Source organism: Phyllopteryx taeniolatus, chromosome 13 (assembly GCF_024500385.1).
Source record: "Phyllopteryx taeniolatus isolate TA_2022b chromosome 13, UOR_Ptae_1.2, whole genome shotgun sequence".
In the NCBI taxonomy this organism is placed as follows: Eukaryota; Metazoa; Chordata; class Actinopteri; order Syngnathiformes; family Syngnathidae; genus Phyllopteryx; species Phyllopteryx taeniolatus.
In genome coordinates this window covers 2,992,501-3,011,929 of record NC_084514.1, presented here as the reverse complement: position 1 = coordinate 3,011,929, position 19,429 = coordinate 2,992,501, and the positions used below count along the sequence as shown (strand labels likewise).

The window sequence follows — 19,429 nt, the reverse complement described above, 5'->3', positions numbered from 1 at the left end:
TGGTATATAGAAGAACAATCGGATGTGAGATAAGGTCTATATACATGCAGACCTATTCTGCTCAATACAATACAATACTGGAGTGAAAACGGGAGTTCAGAACATTTTAAGAGAGATTCTCCCATGCGATTACAAATGCAGGGTGTCCCAAATATGTCCTACACTAAATCTACTAGGCCAGTGACTCTCAAAGTGTGGAATGAGTACCACTAGTGGTATGTGGGCTCCCTCTTGTTGTATGTGAAAATAAATCACATCAAATTTATGTTAAGGAAAAACTGTATTGTACAATTTTTACTTTTCAAGCACAGTACATATTTAGAGTTCAGTTTTTATTTAGCAATAAGACATGATTTAAGAATTTAATACGTTTGCATCTAATCTTTAACAAGAGTTTTTCAACATTTAGGTATAATTTCTGTTTCACTTTTTTTGCAATACATTTTAATTCAATCGTTATTTAGGTACAGTTTTTTTCCCCTTGATTTAATTGCAGTTTTAATGTTGAAACTGCAAATTAACGTTAATAGCCAACAACAAATATATTAGATATACAGTACTTTTAGGAATAAAATGCTGTATTATTTAATATATATATATATATATATATATATATATATATATATATATATATATATATATATATATATAACAATCGGTTGTTAGTTTTCCCCATGGTTGATAAAGGAAATATTGTCACATGTATATCATATTTACACTGTCGTTTTCCCCAGGTATTCCCTTCATTTCCTGGTGCAGAGCGGTTTGTCCTACAGCGTGATCGTCTTTGCCGGCCTGGAGCGCATGCACAAGTAAGAGCTTCTAGCCTTTTTGCCTGCAGAAATGGCCGCACAGTGCACGACAAGCAAGCTCAGCGTCAGCGTAGTAGTATTGACCGTCTGCGATTGTTTGTCTGGCTCTGTTTGAGGCGTACGAGCTAGGGTTACGATGACAATGATTCTGCCCTTAGGCCTACATCTGTGTGATCGTGGCTCATCAGGATACACACACAAGCAAGCGCGCTTTGATGCCAGGATTCAAGGTTAGAAGTGCAGGTGTAAACAGACAATGTTTCCCTGTGGGCTGAGCACTGAAAATAGATGCAAACAAAATATTTTTTCACCAAAGCAGCTGCTCTGATAAAGGACTCAGTGTGACCATAACCTAAAACAAAGAACCGGATCATGTTGAATGAAGGAAGCAATATGACGCATCCCTGGATGTGTATCCTTCGGTTTATAAGTTATACCTACTCAATCGAATAAGATACACTACAAGAGCAAGCGGTAGAGGAGGCAGAGTGGTATTTTGAATGATGCTTATTATTGCGACTGTCATGTGAAGGTAGTGTAGTTTACTGATTGGTGTTTCTAAAATGTTGTTGCGCTACGGTAGGGGTTTGTACGTTGTGATGCGACATACTCTTTCATATTCGTAACGTATTATCCTGCAGCTTCGACCAAGTCAATCCACCTTTGCCGCAATGTCGGTGTCAAAGTTCTGCTCGGGGCCACAAGCACTGTGGCAGGATGCACAGACATCCTCGTGTTTGCCGAGGGTCTTCAACCCACAGGCGTGGGTTGTCTTTGCATAACAAATGAGGTATTATTGTCGTGGCAGGCTGAGATTGACTCTACTGTGACCTTGCGTGGGAGTAAAGTGGGTTACACACATCACAATAATAGGGCCAATTTACCCCCCCCCCTTCCGTTCAACCCCACCAAAAGTCCTATTGTCTGATGTCTGTAAAAATGTATCCTCCTGAGTGATTATCCTGTGGTGTGTAGGTTTTTTTTTTTTTTTTTTTAATACAAAAATATAATTTCCTATTTTTAGATTTGTATTTTTTTTTGCTTTTCACTTATATATAAGAACGCTAATTACAATGACAATAATAAATACCAAACAAGCATTTCCAGCAAGTAACCCCCCCCCCCAATTATTAACTTGCATAAACTAATATTTGAAATAATTTTTTTTTTCTTTACAGATAATAGGAAAATGTTTTTTTTTTCTTTTTTCTTTTTAAAAAAAAAAAAAATCTTTTTGTTAAAATGTAAACACGATCCTGAATAAATTAAATCATCAAATTGAGGAAAAAAAAAAAAACATCCTTTATCAAATCGATTAATCGACCAGAACTAGTATGGTGTGTCTTTAGAGGTTTTTTTTCTCTCTCCCTGATCTGCTTGGAAACTGGGTCGAGAATCATATGTTAAATTGTATGTTAAACCAAATACCATGTTTATATGTGCCCTGCGATTGGCTGGCGACCAGTTCAGGGACCAGTTCTTGCCGAAAGATAGCTGGGATAGGCTCTGGCATGCCCATGACACTGGTGAGGATAGGTGGTACAGAAAATGGATGGAAACAGAGAATTAAAAAAACACATTTTGCATTGCACAAATGAAAAAAACTTAAAGGGAGCCTAATTGCAATAATTTGGGCTTTTTTTCTTTTATGTTGAGGAATAGATTGTTAAATTATTTCAAAAGTGTTGTCATCTTGGCTTCCATGATGCACAATTGTCTGTTATGTCCTATGATATCTGCTCCCCCATTACATCAATCTATTTAAGCTTACCACCCTGCATCTCTTCTACAGAGGGTGACCCCACAAGAGGGTGAAAACGACCCCATACGAATTTCTTTGCAGTTTCTCTTTATTTTGGGGTGTGTTGACGCCCCCATAAATGTTGCTCTGTGCGTCCGAACGTGATGCGCATGCCAGAAACCACCACTGGTTAAACCTGTTCAATATTTATAATCAGCAAATCCTTTGGATGACCTGTGGCATTATGCTGCCTCTCATAGGTCAGTCTTGGCACTACAATGGACATCTGCTTTGGGGGAATAGAGTCACAATTGTCTGTGGTGATATCTATCGTCATGTATGTGGCGTGCTGATTTGGTTTTTCCTTATCATGTGTGAGATCTGTCACATTTTTTAAAATCGGTTAAGATGTTAAAAATTGGTGTGTATACCCCCCTATTTGGGGAAAAATGGAAGTGTTTTACAAAACTCCTCCCTGACAAATTTCACTCCATTGCTATCCAATTCCTTTTTTGTCAGACGTCCTCCACACCCTCCAGACTTGCACTGCTTCTAAACACATGACTGCCAAGAAAAGATGAAGTGGATTAAGAAAGTTAACAACTTGCAGTTGCCTCCCTTAACCCTTCCCTTATGTGACTGCTCCACAACTTTTAGAACACTACACGGACTACAAGGACACTATTGCCCTGACCAAAGTCAAATTGAGTGCAGTCGTCCTTAAGATTTTCATTCAGTCACTCGGCGTGAATGCAGTGTGACAGCTTCATGCAGCTGCTAAAAGCTCCTTTTTTTTGCACTATGGAAATGACTTTTGAGTGTGAACCTGACCCAACACAACTCGAGACTGAAGACGAATGCTTTGTTCGCAATTCAAGGCATCGTGTTTCATGGCATTCCCACTCTCACTGCGCCACTCCCTTTTCCATCTTTGACAGTTCACCTGTTTTATATACTGTGTGTGTAGCAGAATGTTCTGGAACACTTTTATGTTCCAAGTGTGGCATACAGCGCTATCTGCTGGTTAATGAGAGCAAGCGCAAATAATGCAAATATTTCTTGTCCTGGCACTGACACAAAAGGAGAATTCACTCCAACTCTTAATTGACTAGCGGTCAGATACATTTTTAAACATATTGCAGTATTTCTTACTGTCAAGCTTTTGCCTTATTCCATAAGAAATCATTATGTAGTGTTGCAGGACATGAAAAAAATGACAATTCTAATTTCAGACCATGTTTCAGTTTTTAGTATTCTGGCCTGTGCTCGAGTTTTTGATGCAAAGGTTAGCTCGGACTGCTCAGATGCGTCAAATCAAAAGAACAGCAAAAGTGCTGAATACGCTTTCGCACATTTCCATGATCGGCAATATCGCAGAACTTGACATATCTCAAATCAATTTTCCACATTCAAATGAATTGATATGCCATTAATCCATTCCAGCCAACAACACATTTAAAAAAAAATTTTTTTTAATAAAGACAAATATTACTGTATTGTATGGAAACATCAAAGGGAATGTAATGAAATAAACTGGTTTTATAAATTATAATTAGTGTATGTTCGGACAAGCCGAAAGTCACAACAACAGCTATAGTCTTCTATTTATGCCATTAAGGGCCTTGCCTTGTGAGTAATGTCAAGAAATTGGCTGTCATGTCCTTGATTACTGTAGCTCTTTGCGAGTGCTCTCATTTTGTATTTGCTTGTTTGACTGTCTGTAACTGTTCATTCAAGGAATCGTTGAAAGTGCATCGCCGACTGCTTTGTCCCCACTTCACTCATGCAGCGGTGTATCTGAAGCTCGTAACACAGACAAACAGAAAATTGACCAAGCAACAGCTCGTAACTTGAAAAACTGAGGGACCGCTGTATATAAAACAAAATAAATTGGCATAAAGTAAAGAAATGCGCAATGTATTTGAACAGGAGGGAAGGAGCTATTCCCTCTTCTATATAATATATAAATAATCATTTGACCATTTGTAGACTTAGCCAAAGGTCTGTATTTATAAATTTGAGTATAATTATTGTGCATTTGCACATTTATTATGTAAACTTAAATCAGGATAAAAAAAAAATCTAATCCAAATAACATAAAGTGTGTGCATTGGATGTTAGGTGTCAGCCCCATTTGGTGGTAAGGGTGTTGTTTTTGGCTCAACTAGTGTCATGTGATCACTTGAGGATGTGGCCTCTCACTGATTGACTGACTGACTGACTGCCACACGGACAAGTTGTGCCTGCAAGGAAGGAACAATGACGTCAGCAGCTGCGACCTTTCTTCTTCCCGTCGCTCCCACCTCAGCTGCTCGGGCACGACAGAATATTTTATCCAATTTCTATGTTCAGGAAACCTTTCCGCTACAGCAATGAGGCGTTGGATGATTAAGGCTTCGATTTGTGTCGTTGGACCTGATTTGCAGATAACATTTAGAACAGTCCCTCTTCGTGTAGCAAGCTATTATATGTGACATCATGTGACTTTGGTGTGGAAGCTGCGAACCATACAGTGTGAATTACTGCATCAAAGCTGCTAGCGGAACAGATGGAAATTTCCTCTGCATGCATTTGAGTGGACACGGTGGCGTTGGGCTTCCAGGCATTTACTGTGTGTGCCCAACCTGCCAGTGCTCAAACGCACATTTCAGGCTCTTTTGTTTGACTTTGTGTGCGTGTGTACATGCTGCTCAAGCCTACGTGCACACCTGTCCACTGCTGTCCCACAGAGGAAGGTGGGTTTGCTTTAGTCACAGGATCCATTGATGCCTTGAGTGGAAATGAATCACCCCCTGCCTACCTCGGATGTAAATTACACAAACACAAATCAGATGTGAATAATTGTTAGAATCCCTGTTGGGCCTTCTGCAAACAGAGCAGCTGCACACACAACCACAATGAAAAACACAGTTGTGTGTTACTGGGGCAAATGGGATCATGAAGAGGATTAAAAATGCTTTTGTATGCAAACACTTATACCGGTACTGTATATCATATAGTCCAGTAAACGTTGTCATATATCAAATATAAATTTGCGTTGTAGAAGAGGAGCAAACGATGAACTGTAATATAGTGGGGGTTCACGGTACTAGCTGCTGTGGTATGTACAAATTGACAGAAGAAATTTTTTTGTAACCAATAACGACATGATTTGAGGCTAATGAAACTGAGCTAATTAATTTACACATTGTAGCACAATATGAGAGGTGTCCTGGGTCTCCCGGGGAAGCTATCAGCGGAGGATAGCAGGATGTGAATGTGGCACATTTTGAAGGGCAGGCGTGGGAGTGTATTGTGTGTGCCGTTACGATCGTAAATACATGCCAGGTTAGGGTTGTCTCAGTCTCCAAGCAACTAACAGGACTTCTTCCCTCTTGCAATCAACTTCTTACACAGCTAACTTACAATTCCATTGCAGCATGCTGCCAATTTTTTTGTCTTGAGTTTGTTGTCACATTTCTGTCGGGCCAATTATATATTACTCACTGTAGTAGTCTCGCCACGCTGCACTATTTGCATATCTGTTGTTGACCAATACTGGCCACTCATGCCAGAGTAGCATCTGCCCACTTTGCACTGACTGAGGAGAATCTGCAACATTTGCACAATCAACATTGTCCCAGATTATCGCACTACTAGTCACTTTAAACTGCATACATTCCTTAAAGTCTCTGTTCCCTTTGCACAATGGTCATTGCACCGGACTATTGCTATATTAGTCATTCAAACTGCTCTAAGTGCTAGAGGACTGTCCATCTTTTTGGACAATTGTCAAAAGAAATAAAAACAAAATTTGTACCGGCATTAGCAGATAACTAGTAACCCTTTATTGCTCAGTGACTGTTTTTGTCAATGTCTTTATGTCTCCAAAGTGTTCTCTGTCTGTTGTCGTACTAGAGCGGCTCCAACTACCGGAGACAAATTCCTCGTTTGTTTTTGGGACATACTTGGCAATTAAAGATGATTCTGATTCTGATGATCAGGCCTTCGTCATTGTGAGTGCTGCGTGAGCTAAGTGCTCGGTCGTCGACGTGACTTGGTTTCTTCTCTCATATCGGTGGTGGAAGCATCCCGAATTAAAAGCACGTGTTATGTCTTTTCTCCCGCCATGCTTTGACTCAAGCTGATGTGTTGTACTCCTTCTGAGAGCAACACAATCCTTTTATTGTTTGCAGCAGGGGGATGCTAGATCGCTAGCACTTGGACTTTGCACAGTCCACCCACAGACTTTCCCTCTTGTTCTGCCTTGGCTTTTTCTTTTAAAAGGTTTTACTTGTCTGCTCACAGTTGCACATTATTGGACGCTCCTCCGCCCTTATGTCTAGTTCTTGAGCATTTCCAAAGTGATGCCCTGTTGTGGAGGACATTGTCTTTTTGTACTTTACCTACATCTAATAGGGAATGAGACTGTGTATCTTATTTGTTTCCAAGGTGCGATATATGACACATTATGGGCAAAAGTCAATTATATCAACAAAACCATTTTTTTAACTGTATCCTACTAGTTGAATGGGGGATATACAGTACTGTATACTGTATATAGGAGTTGTAATGCACTACAAAACACAGGTCACAGTTTTATTTGGTTCATATTCAAACAGTTTAATTTAAGCTAAACCTAGTATTGGAATGTAATTGCTACTGTGGGTTGAACCACTTGTATGGTAAATACAGTATTCACATATATTCCATCGCATGGGATATATATATATATATATATATATATATATATATATTGCATTGTGGTCATCTACAATGCATTTCTTGTTAATGAATAATCGTGCGTTAGGCCCCTACCAAGATGATCAAGTTAATCCTATGCTTTAGATGACTTGGGTGTGGTTGAATGAGTTTGGTCTGGAAGAACTTGAAAGCCCTGACCCCAACCCCATCAAACACTGCTGTGAGTGTCCACCTCACATGAATAAATCCATTGTAGTTCTAATAAACAGATATCCCAATACTTTTTTCTGTATAGTGTACCTCCATTTAGAAATTCTGACTCCCATTCATCGATGTAGATGACATTTTAAAACTAGAATGTCATGTTCAACTTTGCCGCTTTTCATTACGTGACAGAAAAGAGAGCATATTGCTTTATTCTCACTTATAATAAATAAATACAAGATGTAGCTTGAGGTTTATATCTGTGGGTCTTTTCATTCATGTCAGCCTCCCATGAGACATCAGATAGGAATGTAATCTGTTTTTTTTTTCTTTCTGCACAGGTACTGCTTCATCGTGACGCTTGGCTATTTGATCGTGTGTCAGATCACGCGCGTCTACGTGTTTGATTACGGCATGTACTCTGCGGATTTTACCGGGTAAGCAGAGACATGCATGTGCAGTTTGTGATGCTATGATGACGTTTACGAGAGAGGATTGGAGCAAGAATGCGGAGTATTATTCCACTGTGAGCAAGCCAAACAGAAATGTGTCACACCGCTTGACGGCGTCTGTAGACGCCCGTCAATAAGGGATTTGCGATTTGTTCTCTCCACACTTTTGTGACAATTCAAGCAGACTGCCTGCACTCTGTGCAAGGTGGGGGTGGGTTGTTGCTTGGCAACCAAATCCAAACCAACAGTGCCTGTTGGAGAGCACAAATTTCACTCTTTCATGTCCTCCTCCTCTTGTCCCTCTTATTTTACTCCAAAGACATCACATTTTATTCTATAAGTGAAAAGCCAGTAATCCTTTTTATGGGTAAGATTAGTATAGTGGAACCAATAATGTTGAACACATTCTGTTTCAGGATGCTGGTTGACCTCCAATTTTTTGGGGAGGAATAAATACAAAAGTACAGGGGTTCCTCGGTTTGTTATACAAGTGTACAGTAAATACAGGTTATTCCATCTATGAGTAAAAACATCAATACAATTAAACACAGTCTTAACTACAGTGATGAATTACAAAGGCATAATGTGTCACTCACGCATTGCACCTTATGACATTGAATATGAATTTAACCAGTGATATTCGTAAAATTAGGAAACACTTCATTTTCTTAACATGAATGAAATCTAAGTCAGAGTTTACCTTATACCCAGAAAGTGCTGGCATATGGTCATTTAATTGTGCAAATATTCAACAATAATTGAGCCACTAAGAACTAGAGTAGGCTAAATCAATTTTTGCAGAAGTGAATCGAGAAAAGATATATATTTCAATTGAATGCAAGTATAAATCAAGGATATATTGTCATCTTTTGTGAAATATTGATAGATTTGACAGATTTTTGGACCTTGCAATAAACCTTTATTGACAGCCATTGAGTGGCAGCCATATAACTTTCCTGCAAATCTGGCATTGCCACATTGCTGGTAACCTTTTATTGCTCAGTGACTGTGTTTTTTATGTCTCAAAAGTGTTCTCTGTCCATTGACTGTCTGTTGTCGTACTAGAGCGGCTCCAACTACCGGAGACAAATTCCTTGTGTGATTTTGACATACCTGGCAAATAAAGATGATTCCGATTCTGAACTGACACAAATGGAGTTAGCCCACTCTAGTTCTCAGTGGCTATATTTACATTGCATAACCTCCTCTCTTGTTTTGACGGTTCTCACATTCTTCTTCTCTTAATGCTCCTTCCAATGCAAATTGTACGATCTCAAAAGCATTCGACTTTAGAAGTCCCACTCCAATGAAATCTTTGTATTTTTTTAATTATTCATTTTTAAACAGATAAGACGCAGGATTTCTGTTCAACTCTTCTTTTTTTTACCATTCTCGTCATTGTCCGAGAGGGAACATCCCATTCTAAATCTCATATGGTCATTATTATTGCAGTGGATAATGGGTTCATTATTTTCCATAAGCGATCATAAAGCAATATCCCGCCAACAAACAAGGGCTGCCATTGTAAGAGTATTCTTCTCTATGAGCATTCAAATGAAGGCTTTTATTACATTTAAGCGGCCGGTTAAGAGATCCGGACAGTGGGCTGAGCGGCTTGTGTGTTCTTGTTTTCATCAGGCCCATGATGGTGATAACGCAGAAGATTACAAGCCTGGCATTTGAAATACATGACGGTAAGAGCAACATGGCTGCCTTTTTTCACGGGAAAATGACTAGCTTAAAAAAACAGATCACACGGTCACATTTCCAAGCCGATGATTCTTGAACCAGCACAAAGAGTATAAATACTGTTGCGTAACAACCACTGCGCTCTGCTCACTCTGTTACAAACGGTTAAATGACTGACATAAAACACAAGTTCCATTTTGCAAGAGGACACATACAGTTAAAGCTGGAACGCCCATTACATTCTGGCCTAACAAGGTCATGCCACATGAAGTCATCGGGCGACCAGGCGACCAGCATGTGACACATTGTCAGATTTTTGGAACTGATACTTTCGCTTCTATCACTGAGGACAATGAGTTACTCGCAGCGTTTTAGAGCTTTCGTGAAGTTTCAATACAACCAACAGTTATGTGTGTGTGTGTGCGTGTGTGTGGGTGCGTGTGCGTGTGTGTGTGCGCTGTTTGAAAGTGGTCAAATTGGCGGTCCTAGCAACTTGCTATCACATTCAGACCGGTTAAACCCTGGACTGGGCGCTAGTCAGTTGCTGAACACATAAATGAACAACCATTCGCACTTACAGTAGTTACATTCACATCTATGGATGAATATAGAGTCTTAATTTAACCTTAGAAGTATGTTTTGGAGATGTGTGAGGAAACCGGACTACCCAGAGAAAACCCAAGCACTGAAAGAACATGGGCTGAGATTGAAAACCCAGATCCTCTTGACAGTGAGGCAGACGCAATAACCACATTACTGCTGCCCAACTACACACTAGAACCACAATAATAAACATAATGCTAAATGAATACCTCCTGACAGTGTCATTATCTTTTTAAAGGCAGAATACATACTACAGCTTTAGTATTGGATTGTACAGGTCTACCTAATGAAATGGCAATGACGTGTATATCACACTTATGCACGTTGAGTATATTCATTGGTGTAACAGTGACCTCACTTATGCTGTGCTCATGTTTACCAGTCATTAACATTTTTATTTTATGAAGTTTAATAAACTCAAATTTCACGACCGAATCCCAATTTGGATCACCAAATGGTACATCCCACTTTGTGTGTATGCTTGAGATTTGTTTTAAGCTTTCATGAGTAAGAATTACTGAGATTTCCCCAAAAAGCCCCAGCTAAACTAAATAATCGACTTGTAGTAGCTTTTACATAACCCTACGATAGCCATTAAAACATAACCTCTTAACATAACATCTTAGTGCACTGTACATCCATCCAGCCAGTCGCTGGGCAGATATACTGTAGTCTCACAACCATTCACATTTACAACCATGGACAGTTTAGAATTTTCATTGAACCTAAAATGCATGCTTTTTGGAAAAAATTACAAAAGCACATGAAGAACATGCAAACGCCACACAGGAAGGCCAGAGGCGAGATTCAAACCCAGAGGCTCAGAACTGTGAGTCAGACACGCTAACCATCGGCACCATGCTGTAAAAATGCTACTCCGTCTGTTTCCTGCAGATGGGGGGGGGGGGGGGGGACAAAAACATGAATTATGGAGGCAGAAATGATGTGCACCTAATCTTAAACGTATCCATTGACATGTTGTCTTCACATTTTGTTCTAGGACATTCATTTATGAGGATACAACAGTGCAGGACAACATTTTATACACTAACCTAATTAGTGTCAGAAATAAAAGCAGCCTGTCACCCTGTTGCTGGGCTTCTCATTGACAACCTTAACCTCCTAAGACAAATATTTACTAAACCAGTCCTCAAGACTCGCCGCTTAGAATATTTGTCACCAAGGTGGTGTTGGGAAAGTGCAGCCAGCGCTTGTATTAGTGTAGGACTTGAATATACACTGCGCTGTTGCCTGTTTAACCTTAGCTGAAGGCTAAGAGCCTTTTACAAAGACCCAGTTACATTTTGGAGGGAGGGTGGGAGGGCTTTTAATTAGGCTTCTAACATTAAATTGCACGGGCACCAAGAATACCTTCCACTTCATCAAATCAATGTAAATCAACAGAATTTTCCAGTTTTTTTCTGATCACGTTATTTGTTTGTCTGACAACTTGTTGCTAGGCAGAATCTTTGCTCTTTGGCAGAGAACCAACAGCAATAAATTTGGGTTTTGAATCTCAGCTCAGGTCTTCCTGTATGACATTTGCATGTTTTTCGCAGTGCTCACGTGCCATGGATTTTCTCTGGGTATTCTGGCTTCCTCCCAGATTCCAATAACATTCATGTTTAGTTCTAGTTGAAAAGGAAGATTTCAAATTGTCCATAGGTGTGAATGTGACTGCGAATGGTTGTCTGTACTGTATCTGCTCTGCAATTGCCTGATGGACAGCCCAAGGTTTATCCCACCTTTCACTCAAAGATAGTGGTGATATATTTTTTAAAAATATAGTACAAATTTAAAAAAAAAACAAAAAAAAAACTCCATTTGGAAATAAAACCACATATTGGAAAAACAGAACTATAGTGCTGACTGCTGGATCTTTTGGGGAACTGCGCCCCCCCGCCCTTAATGCAGACAGGGTCAACAACTGCTTTACAGAGTGTATCATCCTCAGATTTTTTTGGTCTGTTTGTAGGTTTGACCAAGCGAGAAGGACAGCTGACTCCAGGTCAGAAATACCTTGCAATCAGGTATGTGACTCAGGTATGTTTTTATTGCTCTAGACGACAGGACCTAACGTTTGTGCTGAGTAGCGATGAAATAGTTTGAATCGATTTTCAAATGGTTCGTATTATTGTTTTGAATTTTCATTATCATTAATACCCTATTTAGTGTAATGTGTTGTGGTAGCGTGTATTCCACAAGTGATAAGAGTGACGCAGTATTGCCAATTCTAGCGACTCTTTAAAATACAATAATAATAAAAACATATTAGCCTCAAATCTTGCAACTTTTTCTGGTGTTACTGTCTGCCGCTTGCTAATTTGAGTGCAACCTTACCATACAGTAAGTGTAGCTCTAGACACATATATAAAAGCACTTGAGTTGACAAAAATTCCTTTAAAAGAAATATAGCCAACTTCACTTTAGGAGTTAGACCAGAGTTAAAGTAGTCTTGTGATAATGCCGATAATTGTTATTATTTTGGTCGAGGTTGTCATGATGTGAACTTTTCCATACCGTTAAATCTTTAGTGCTGAGTGATGTCTCTTTTAATCAAAGGGGAGTAAGTCAGAGCCACTTTATTTGCTACTGTAGAGAGCATTCAATGAGTGTTTGGTATTCAAGAAGCTACGTGTCACTCTGGTGTGACCTGCATCCATCGTGTTGGAAGTCCCAACTCTCTATTAGGCATGCATTACAACGGCAGGTTTCTCTTTCCTCGAGCATTTTGCTGCGGGAGTGAGCACGGCTGCGGAGGTTCAGCAAGAATGTAAGAAGTAGGTCAGGGAATTAATACGTGACAACATCTTGAACAGAGCAGAGACTAGAGATACAACAGACAGTGCGAGTGACATCTTGACATGTAAGGCAGGATGAAGGGAGAGATTTATTGTAAAGCCCAGGTACACTATAGACAAAGGTATTGGGACACAAAGGAGGACTGGGAAGACTCCAATATATTGAAGGAGTGTGTCTGTTGTGTATTTTTGGTCCATTTATCTAGATTCTAGAAGAACAGCACTGAAGGGGTTGAGGTAACTGATAGCTCTCAACTTCAACATAAAACTCATCCAACATGCCTTTTATGCACATTACTTTGTGCCTTACCCAAACTGCTCCCATGTGCTGTGTTCTTTCGCTATATTGCGGTTCATAGTTTGTGCCCCCGCTATATCACTGACTTTTAAGTGATTGCTTTTTTATTTTAGTTTACACGTGAGTCCCAAATTAGAGTTGGTGCCTTCAGTGTAGTGCCACATTGTGCAGCAACATGCTGGGCATCGCTCAGTTCCACTGCAAGAGATGCAGCGTCATTCAGAGCAAAAAGAAGAGAATGTCTCCAATTTAGCTCCAGTGGTAGTCGTTATTCTCAGAGAGAATGCATATGTCTCTTTGTGAGTATTGTCGTATGCTCTATTTGTATCTGTTGCTGCTCTGTGTCAAAGTAGCAGTTGTTTGAAGGTTTAGAATTACCATAACAGAAATGCTCATTTTCGTTAGTCTGTCTATGCCCTTATGCATTACTGTGTACTGTATGTTGGCATTAAGCTAGCGGACCTTTGTTATCATTTGGTTTGGTTGAATGTTTGTGTGTTAATATACAATGTTTAACTCAGTTTTACAGTAATCTTTAACTCTGAGTGACAAAACATCTTGAGAGCAAGCACACTTTGCCTATTATTTGGTGAACTGTATGAGTGAGAGAGTTCGAAACGGTGCTAAGGAATACTATAAAAAGTGTATTTTAATAAGTTTAATTGCGTCTTAGTGTGTGAGAGCGGTAAAACTGTCCAAAATGTCTTTTTTTTTTTTTTTTTGTCTTTTATATGGTATCCAATGTTCCCTCTAATTTTTCATGTGTCTGAGCTAACACACAAACTTGAACCACTGTGATCAACATCATAATAATACATTTTATTTTAAACACACTTTCCATTTGAAAGCAAATCTCAAAATGCTCAGTAGAATTAAAAAAAAATAACAAAAACAAGAGATAAACTCAACAAATAAAATAGATAAATCAACACATAAGATCAAACACAAAATCAACGAGCAAAGGACGTGTGCACTGTGGTTACGTGTGGTCTGGGAGAGAGTCCTGTAACTTATTTGAATTTCTACTACTAAAAAACTAGTGACAATATTTAATGATCATCTGTCCTTGTACGCCTCAATGCCTTGCTGTGCACAATTATTATTATATCCCCATCTTCTTTCCATCTCACCCTAAAGGCGGATCCCCAGCCTGCTGGAGTACCTCAGCTACAACTGCAACTTCATGGGCATCCTGGCGGGACCCACCTGCGCCTACAACGACTACATGGCTTTCATCGAGGGCACGTGCTACGAACCGCGTCACCAGGAGAACGCCAACGGAAAAGAGAACGGCAAGCTGAAGCAGAGTGAACCATCCCCCAAGGTTGGAGTCACAACTTGTTATATACTGTACACAGTCATTCAGAAATAATGATGATGTGCGGTGGTCGTGCTATAGTAGTAGAAGAACATCATTTTTTTCTGTCTGTCAATATACATTGCTGGCATAAAAGATCCATTATTTATTGTCGATAAATAATTTTCATTCTAATTAAGGGAAATTGGATCAGTTCCCATGATGATCTCTCATGTCACACTAATGTGCAGTGGCACAGTGGTTGGCAATCACTGATGTAATACAATACAAGATAATAATGAACACTTTCAATTGACGCTGTCAACGGTGTTAGTTTTATTACTGTAGTTGCCATTGGTACTGCTCTGTACTGAGAGGTGTTTGTAGCAATTTGCTCCTTTCATGTATCTACTGTACATAAGGCATCCACAATACACAATAAGAAACGTACTGTGAAATTATTACCCCATGAGTGTCAAAACTAAACTCAAATTAAACATTTTTAAGGTTGTTAAAGCCAAATGTTCTTGTGCATTGTGCATGTCTATTTCAGAGACATCGTTTACATTTTTTTGCACAATTCAAAAGAGTTCTTAGAAGATATCTTAATAACATGTTGATGAAATGTTTTCCTAAAATACACAAAGGATAAAGAATTACAACGTACAACACACACGATATCATCGCTTGTCACAGTCAGGTTCAAATATTTTCATACCATGACGCAGTGTTGCCAACTTCAAGATGTTTAGTGATTTATCTGCCCCCTCTATTGACTTTTTATAAGCGATGAGCAATACATCTCGTGACTTCTTGTGGTGTGGTTTGAGACTGTTATATTTTCATTGTGATGATTCTATTTTCTCTCCTCACCATTTAGGATGATGTCATCTCCAAGCTATGTACATGCGCCATCTCTCTGGCCATCTACTTATCACTGTGTAAGCTGATCCCAGTGGAGCGCGCCATAGATGAAGACTTCATAAATAACACACCCTTCCACCTACAAGTGGTCTACCTTTACCTGGCCATGCTGGCGCTTAGACCCAAGTACTACTTTGTCTGGACACTCGGTGAGTTCGATTAGGGTCAGACTCCAGGATGCATAGCGAATCAAAGCGAATTACATCATGAAGTGTTAAACACTCAGTGTACCCCAAATGCTTAACAAGTGATACAGTGATGCAGTCCTGGATTTACACGGCCTGATTCAAGGGACACAATTCCGTTTTTTTAGCACAATTATGGTTTGGTTCTGTGTGGTGTGCAATCAGAATCAGAATCATCTTTATTTGCCAAGTATGTCCAAAAAACACACAAGGAATTTGTCTCCGGTAGTTGGAGCCGCTCTAGTGCGACAACAGACCGTCAACTGACAGGGAACACGCAAAAATACTGTACACCGCAGAATGTAAGTTACATTTTCCCTTGAGGATTTACCATATAGTAAGTATAATAAATTACATTTTTAATATGTTCACAGAAAGACCAAAAAAAAAAAAATAACGGATATCAGGCTTCTTCCAAATCTGGATAAAAATCTGATATGTATATCTGCCAGTGTGACGTGCAGCGTGATCACACCCTCATCTGCACAAATAAACACATTAAAAAAAACATCACCTGTAAATATAAACTACAGCAAAAACATATAGCTTAATAAATGTGGTCTAAGTATGTCCATTAGAGGCGTGTTGATCACTAAATATGCAAAATCCTTGTCGACTGCAGCCAGTGGATTCATGTGGGGGTTACTGTCATTTACATCGGTATGCAATTTGGGCATATGTGCATGTGTGTTGTTTCATGTGTTTGGTGTAAAGATTGCCATATCACATATGTGTCACATCAAATACATACAGAAATGTCAGCTATGACAAAAATGGCCACTTGGAGCTGCAGTTTAACGCCAGCCTTAAAAACCTTGACATTAGAGCGCCCCCTGGTGCTGTATGTGCAAAGTGCATCCTCTCCTGCATCGCTTCACTGCTCTTTCATACATTAATTCAAGTATTCTAAGCAGGTTTTGTGGCATTCATTTGGATGTTTCCTTTGCAGCTGATGCCATCAACAACGCAGCAGGGTTCGGCTTCAATGGCTACAACAAAAATGGCTCCCCGCGGTGGGACCTTATTTCCAACCTCAGAATTCTGGACATTGAGGTTAAATTCTTTCATTGCAAAGAAGCATCATTTCGTCTTGATGCCCATTTGAAACAGTAATCTAACCGCTTGTATTTTGGGGGCTTTCAGTTTGCCACCAGTTTCAAGCTTTTCCTTGACAACTGGAACATCCAAACATCTCTTTGGCTCAAAAGGTAAAAGCGCACACAAGAGTAATTTACATAGTGTCATGTGTTTGGTTGTGTTTTAATATCATGGATTAATTCAGCCTAATGTCTTTTCTTTCAAAATTCTTTAACTAAACACTCCTCGTCGATTCTTCCCTCAGGGTGTGTTACGAGCGCTGTCCCGTCAACGCCACTGCCGCCACCTTCCTGCTGTCAGCAATGTGGCACGGCGTGTACCCGGGGTACTACCTGACATTCCTCAGTGGCATTGGCATGACCATGGCGGCACGTGCAGTAAGTGCGCACAATAGTTCTAGTGGAGGGAGAGTTCCCCGGGCAGAAGAGTCGGTACATCTACACAATCCACTGAGGTTTAATACAAAATGCATCAAAGATTTTTTTCTTATGACTTCTGCCAGGGGCAAGATGTGACAGCTAATCTTGATATGCACGGGCAGAGGTATCTGAAAAAATTGTAATATTGTGGAAAACCTTTTTCAATAGTATTTAATTCAAAAAGTGAAACTCATACATAATATAGATTCACTACACAGAGTGAAATATTCCCAGATTCTGTATTGTATAATTTTAATTAATAGCAAACAGATAACAAAAACAAGCTGTCAAAATGATTTTTTTTATGTAGACATAGGGAGGAATTGGCCTTCTGAAAATATATATATATATTTAATTGATTTGTATAATATGATTTTCACTTTTTGAATTAAACTACTGAAATAAATTACATTTTCTGTGATATTCAAATTTATTCCAATGCACCTGTATATACATATTTCCTCAAATAGTGGGCTCCACTGCAATGGACACCTTACCCCAGTTCATCGCCATCCCCTTGAATAAATAAACGCAGTATGCTCAAATAGACACCTCCTTTCCCCCACCCCAAAATATTAAGTGGTTCCTCTCGGTGGCTGCAATTACCTTTATTGTGACTTCTGATATCACCTTTGCCACAGTCGATTCAATTACTAACACACAACATACAAGACATCTGTAAAGCTGTAGTTTACTTCAGAGTTAAGAGAGAAAGCTGCAAACATTTAAACACTGACTTGGATAGAATGAGGGCTGTTGTACAAATAAAAGGTCTCACCCCTAATAATGAGCTTACCCCTGGTAGAAATACTGTAATAATCATTATTTTAATAAATAGTTGGCTCTGCCCACTACATAAGAAGTAGAAAATAGGGTTGGTTTGTTTGTTGCCATCATAAATTAAAAACCGCTCAAGTGATTTCCAGTTGCGGATTTGTCACACCAAAGTGTGGCATATATTATTAGGCGCTATAGTTGTTCCAGGAAGTGTTTCTGGAAACTTCCACATATTTACTTTTTCCATCTTCTCGACAGAGTTACAAGCATTTAGTGTTCACCGCAGCTACTTAGCAGACAAACAACCCGCCACAAAAACCTTTTCATGCAATACTGATACAGTACTTCAATTAAAGTGTGTGCACCACTCAGTAAATATGAGAATACTGATAGTGGCCATAAAAAATATGGATCATTTTGAGGTTGTAATGAACCCCCGTTTATTGTGGAAATATGGAAAAGGGTGAAAATCCCTGATACTGAGAGACTATATAAAAACGTGTGTGTGTGTGTGTGTGTGTGTGTTTGTGCGTGTACTTTTGCCGCTCCCACACATTTTAAACATGATTAAGATGATTGAAACACTGTTTGAAGTATTCCTTAGTACTTGTTGTCACTCTATTGCTTGCAAACTTCTACAAATAGGAGGTGTGCTTGCTTCAAGCTGTTTGTCACTCCCACTTGAATGCAAATAGACGGGCTAACGGAAGTTAGCATAGGTGGAATTATAAACCTTCAAACAACTGCTGCCTTAACACACATGGAGCAGCAACATGTGAAAACAGCAAACAACAATACCCATGGGGATATACTGTATTCTCTCTACTCCATAAGAAAAACGGCTATTACTGGAGTTCAGTTAAGGACCTCTACTTCTTGCTCTAAATTACTCTGCATGTCTTCCAGTAGACCTCAATGCTGCCTGACATGATGCAGCACAACCTTGTACAACACTAAATGTACACAACTATAAATTATTGGCTGTATACTGTAAACCTACCTTCAAACAAAACAATCGCTTCAAAATCTGCAATATAACAGGGAGACAAACGATGAACTGCATATCGTGGGGAATCATTTATATACTTTTTACTTTTTGGAGAAGTGAAGATATGACTCTTCCTTTTACTTTTAGGTAAGGCACAACGTCAGACCTTACTTCCAGGTTTCTGACACATACAAGCGCATCTATGATGTCATCACGTGGGCATGGACTCAAGTTGCCATCAGTTACACGGTGGTGCCATTTGTCCTACTGGCCGTGGGGCCCTCGCTCAAGTTCTACAGGTATGCATTTGTTTGTGTTTAAGCGACGCGGAGCTGATTACTGATTTTATGACGGCAATAAGTAGAGCAAGACTTGCACCCCCTTCTAATGGGGAAATTATTATAATATCCAGCACAGAAATGGAACTGATCGCGCATGGTTGGGATATGAATATTTCC

General features: G+C 39.5%; 1 protein-coding gene across 3 annotated transcripts in view; it reads left to right on the top strand.

The window, feature by feature from the left end:
• The window catches only part of mboat2a (membrane bound O-acyltransferase domain containing 2a), a 55,895-nt gene that overhangs the window by 33,943 nt on the left and 2,523 nt on the right, over positions 1-19,429 (top strand). For 2 of the 3 annotated variants that reach the window (XM_061795669.1, XM_061795671.1), the window contains 10 exons: positions 735-812; positions 7,782-7,877; positions 9,531-9,586; positions 12,160-12,214; positions 14,421-14,607; positions 15,461-15,653; positions 16,639-16,742; positions 16,833-16,897; positions 17,032-17,164; positions 19,119-19,270. In XM_061795669.1, the coding sequence (XP_061651653.1) occupies positions 735-812; positions 7,782-7,877; positions 9,531-9,586; positions 12,160-12,214; positions 14,421-14,607; positions 15,461-15,653; positions 16,639-16,742; positions 16,833-16,897; positions 17,032-17,164; positions 19,119-19,270 (1,119 nt within the window). The remainder of the gene's footprint in view (positions 1-734; positions 813-7,781; positions 7,878-9,530; positions 9,587-12,159; positions 12,215-14,420; positions 14,608-15,460; positions 15,654-16,638; positions 16,743-16,832; positions 16,898-17,031; positions 17,165-19,118; positions 19,271-19,429) is intronic. The other variant, XM_061795670.1, reaches the window with a different exon arrangement.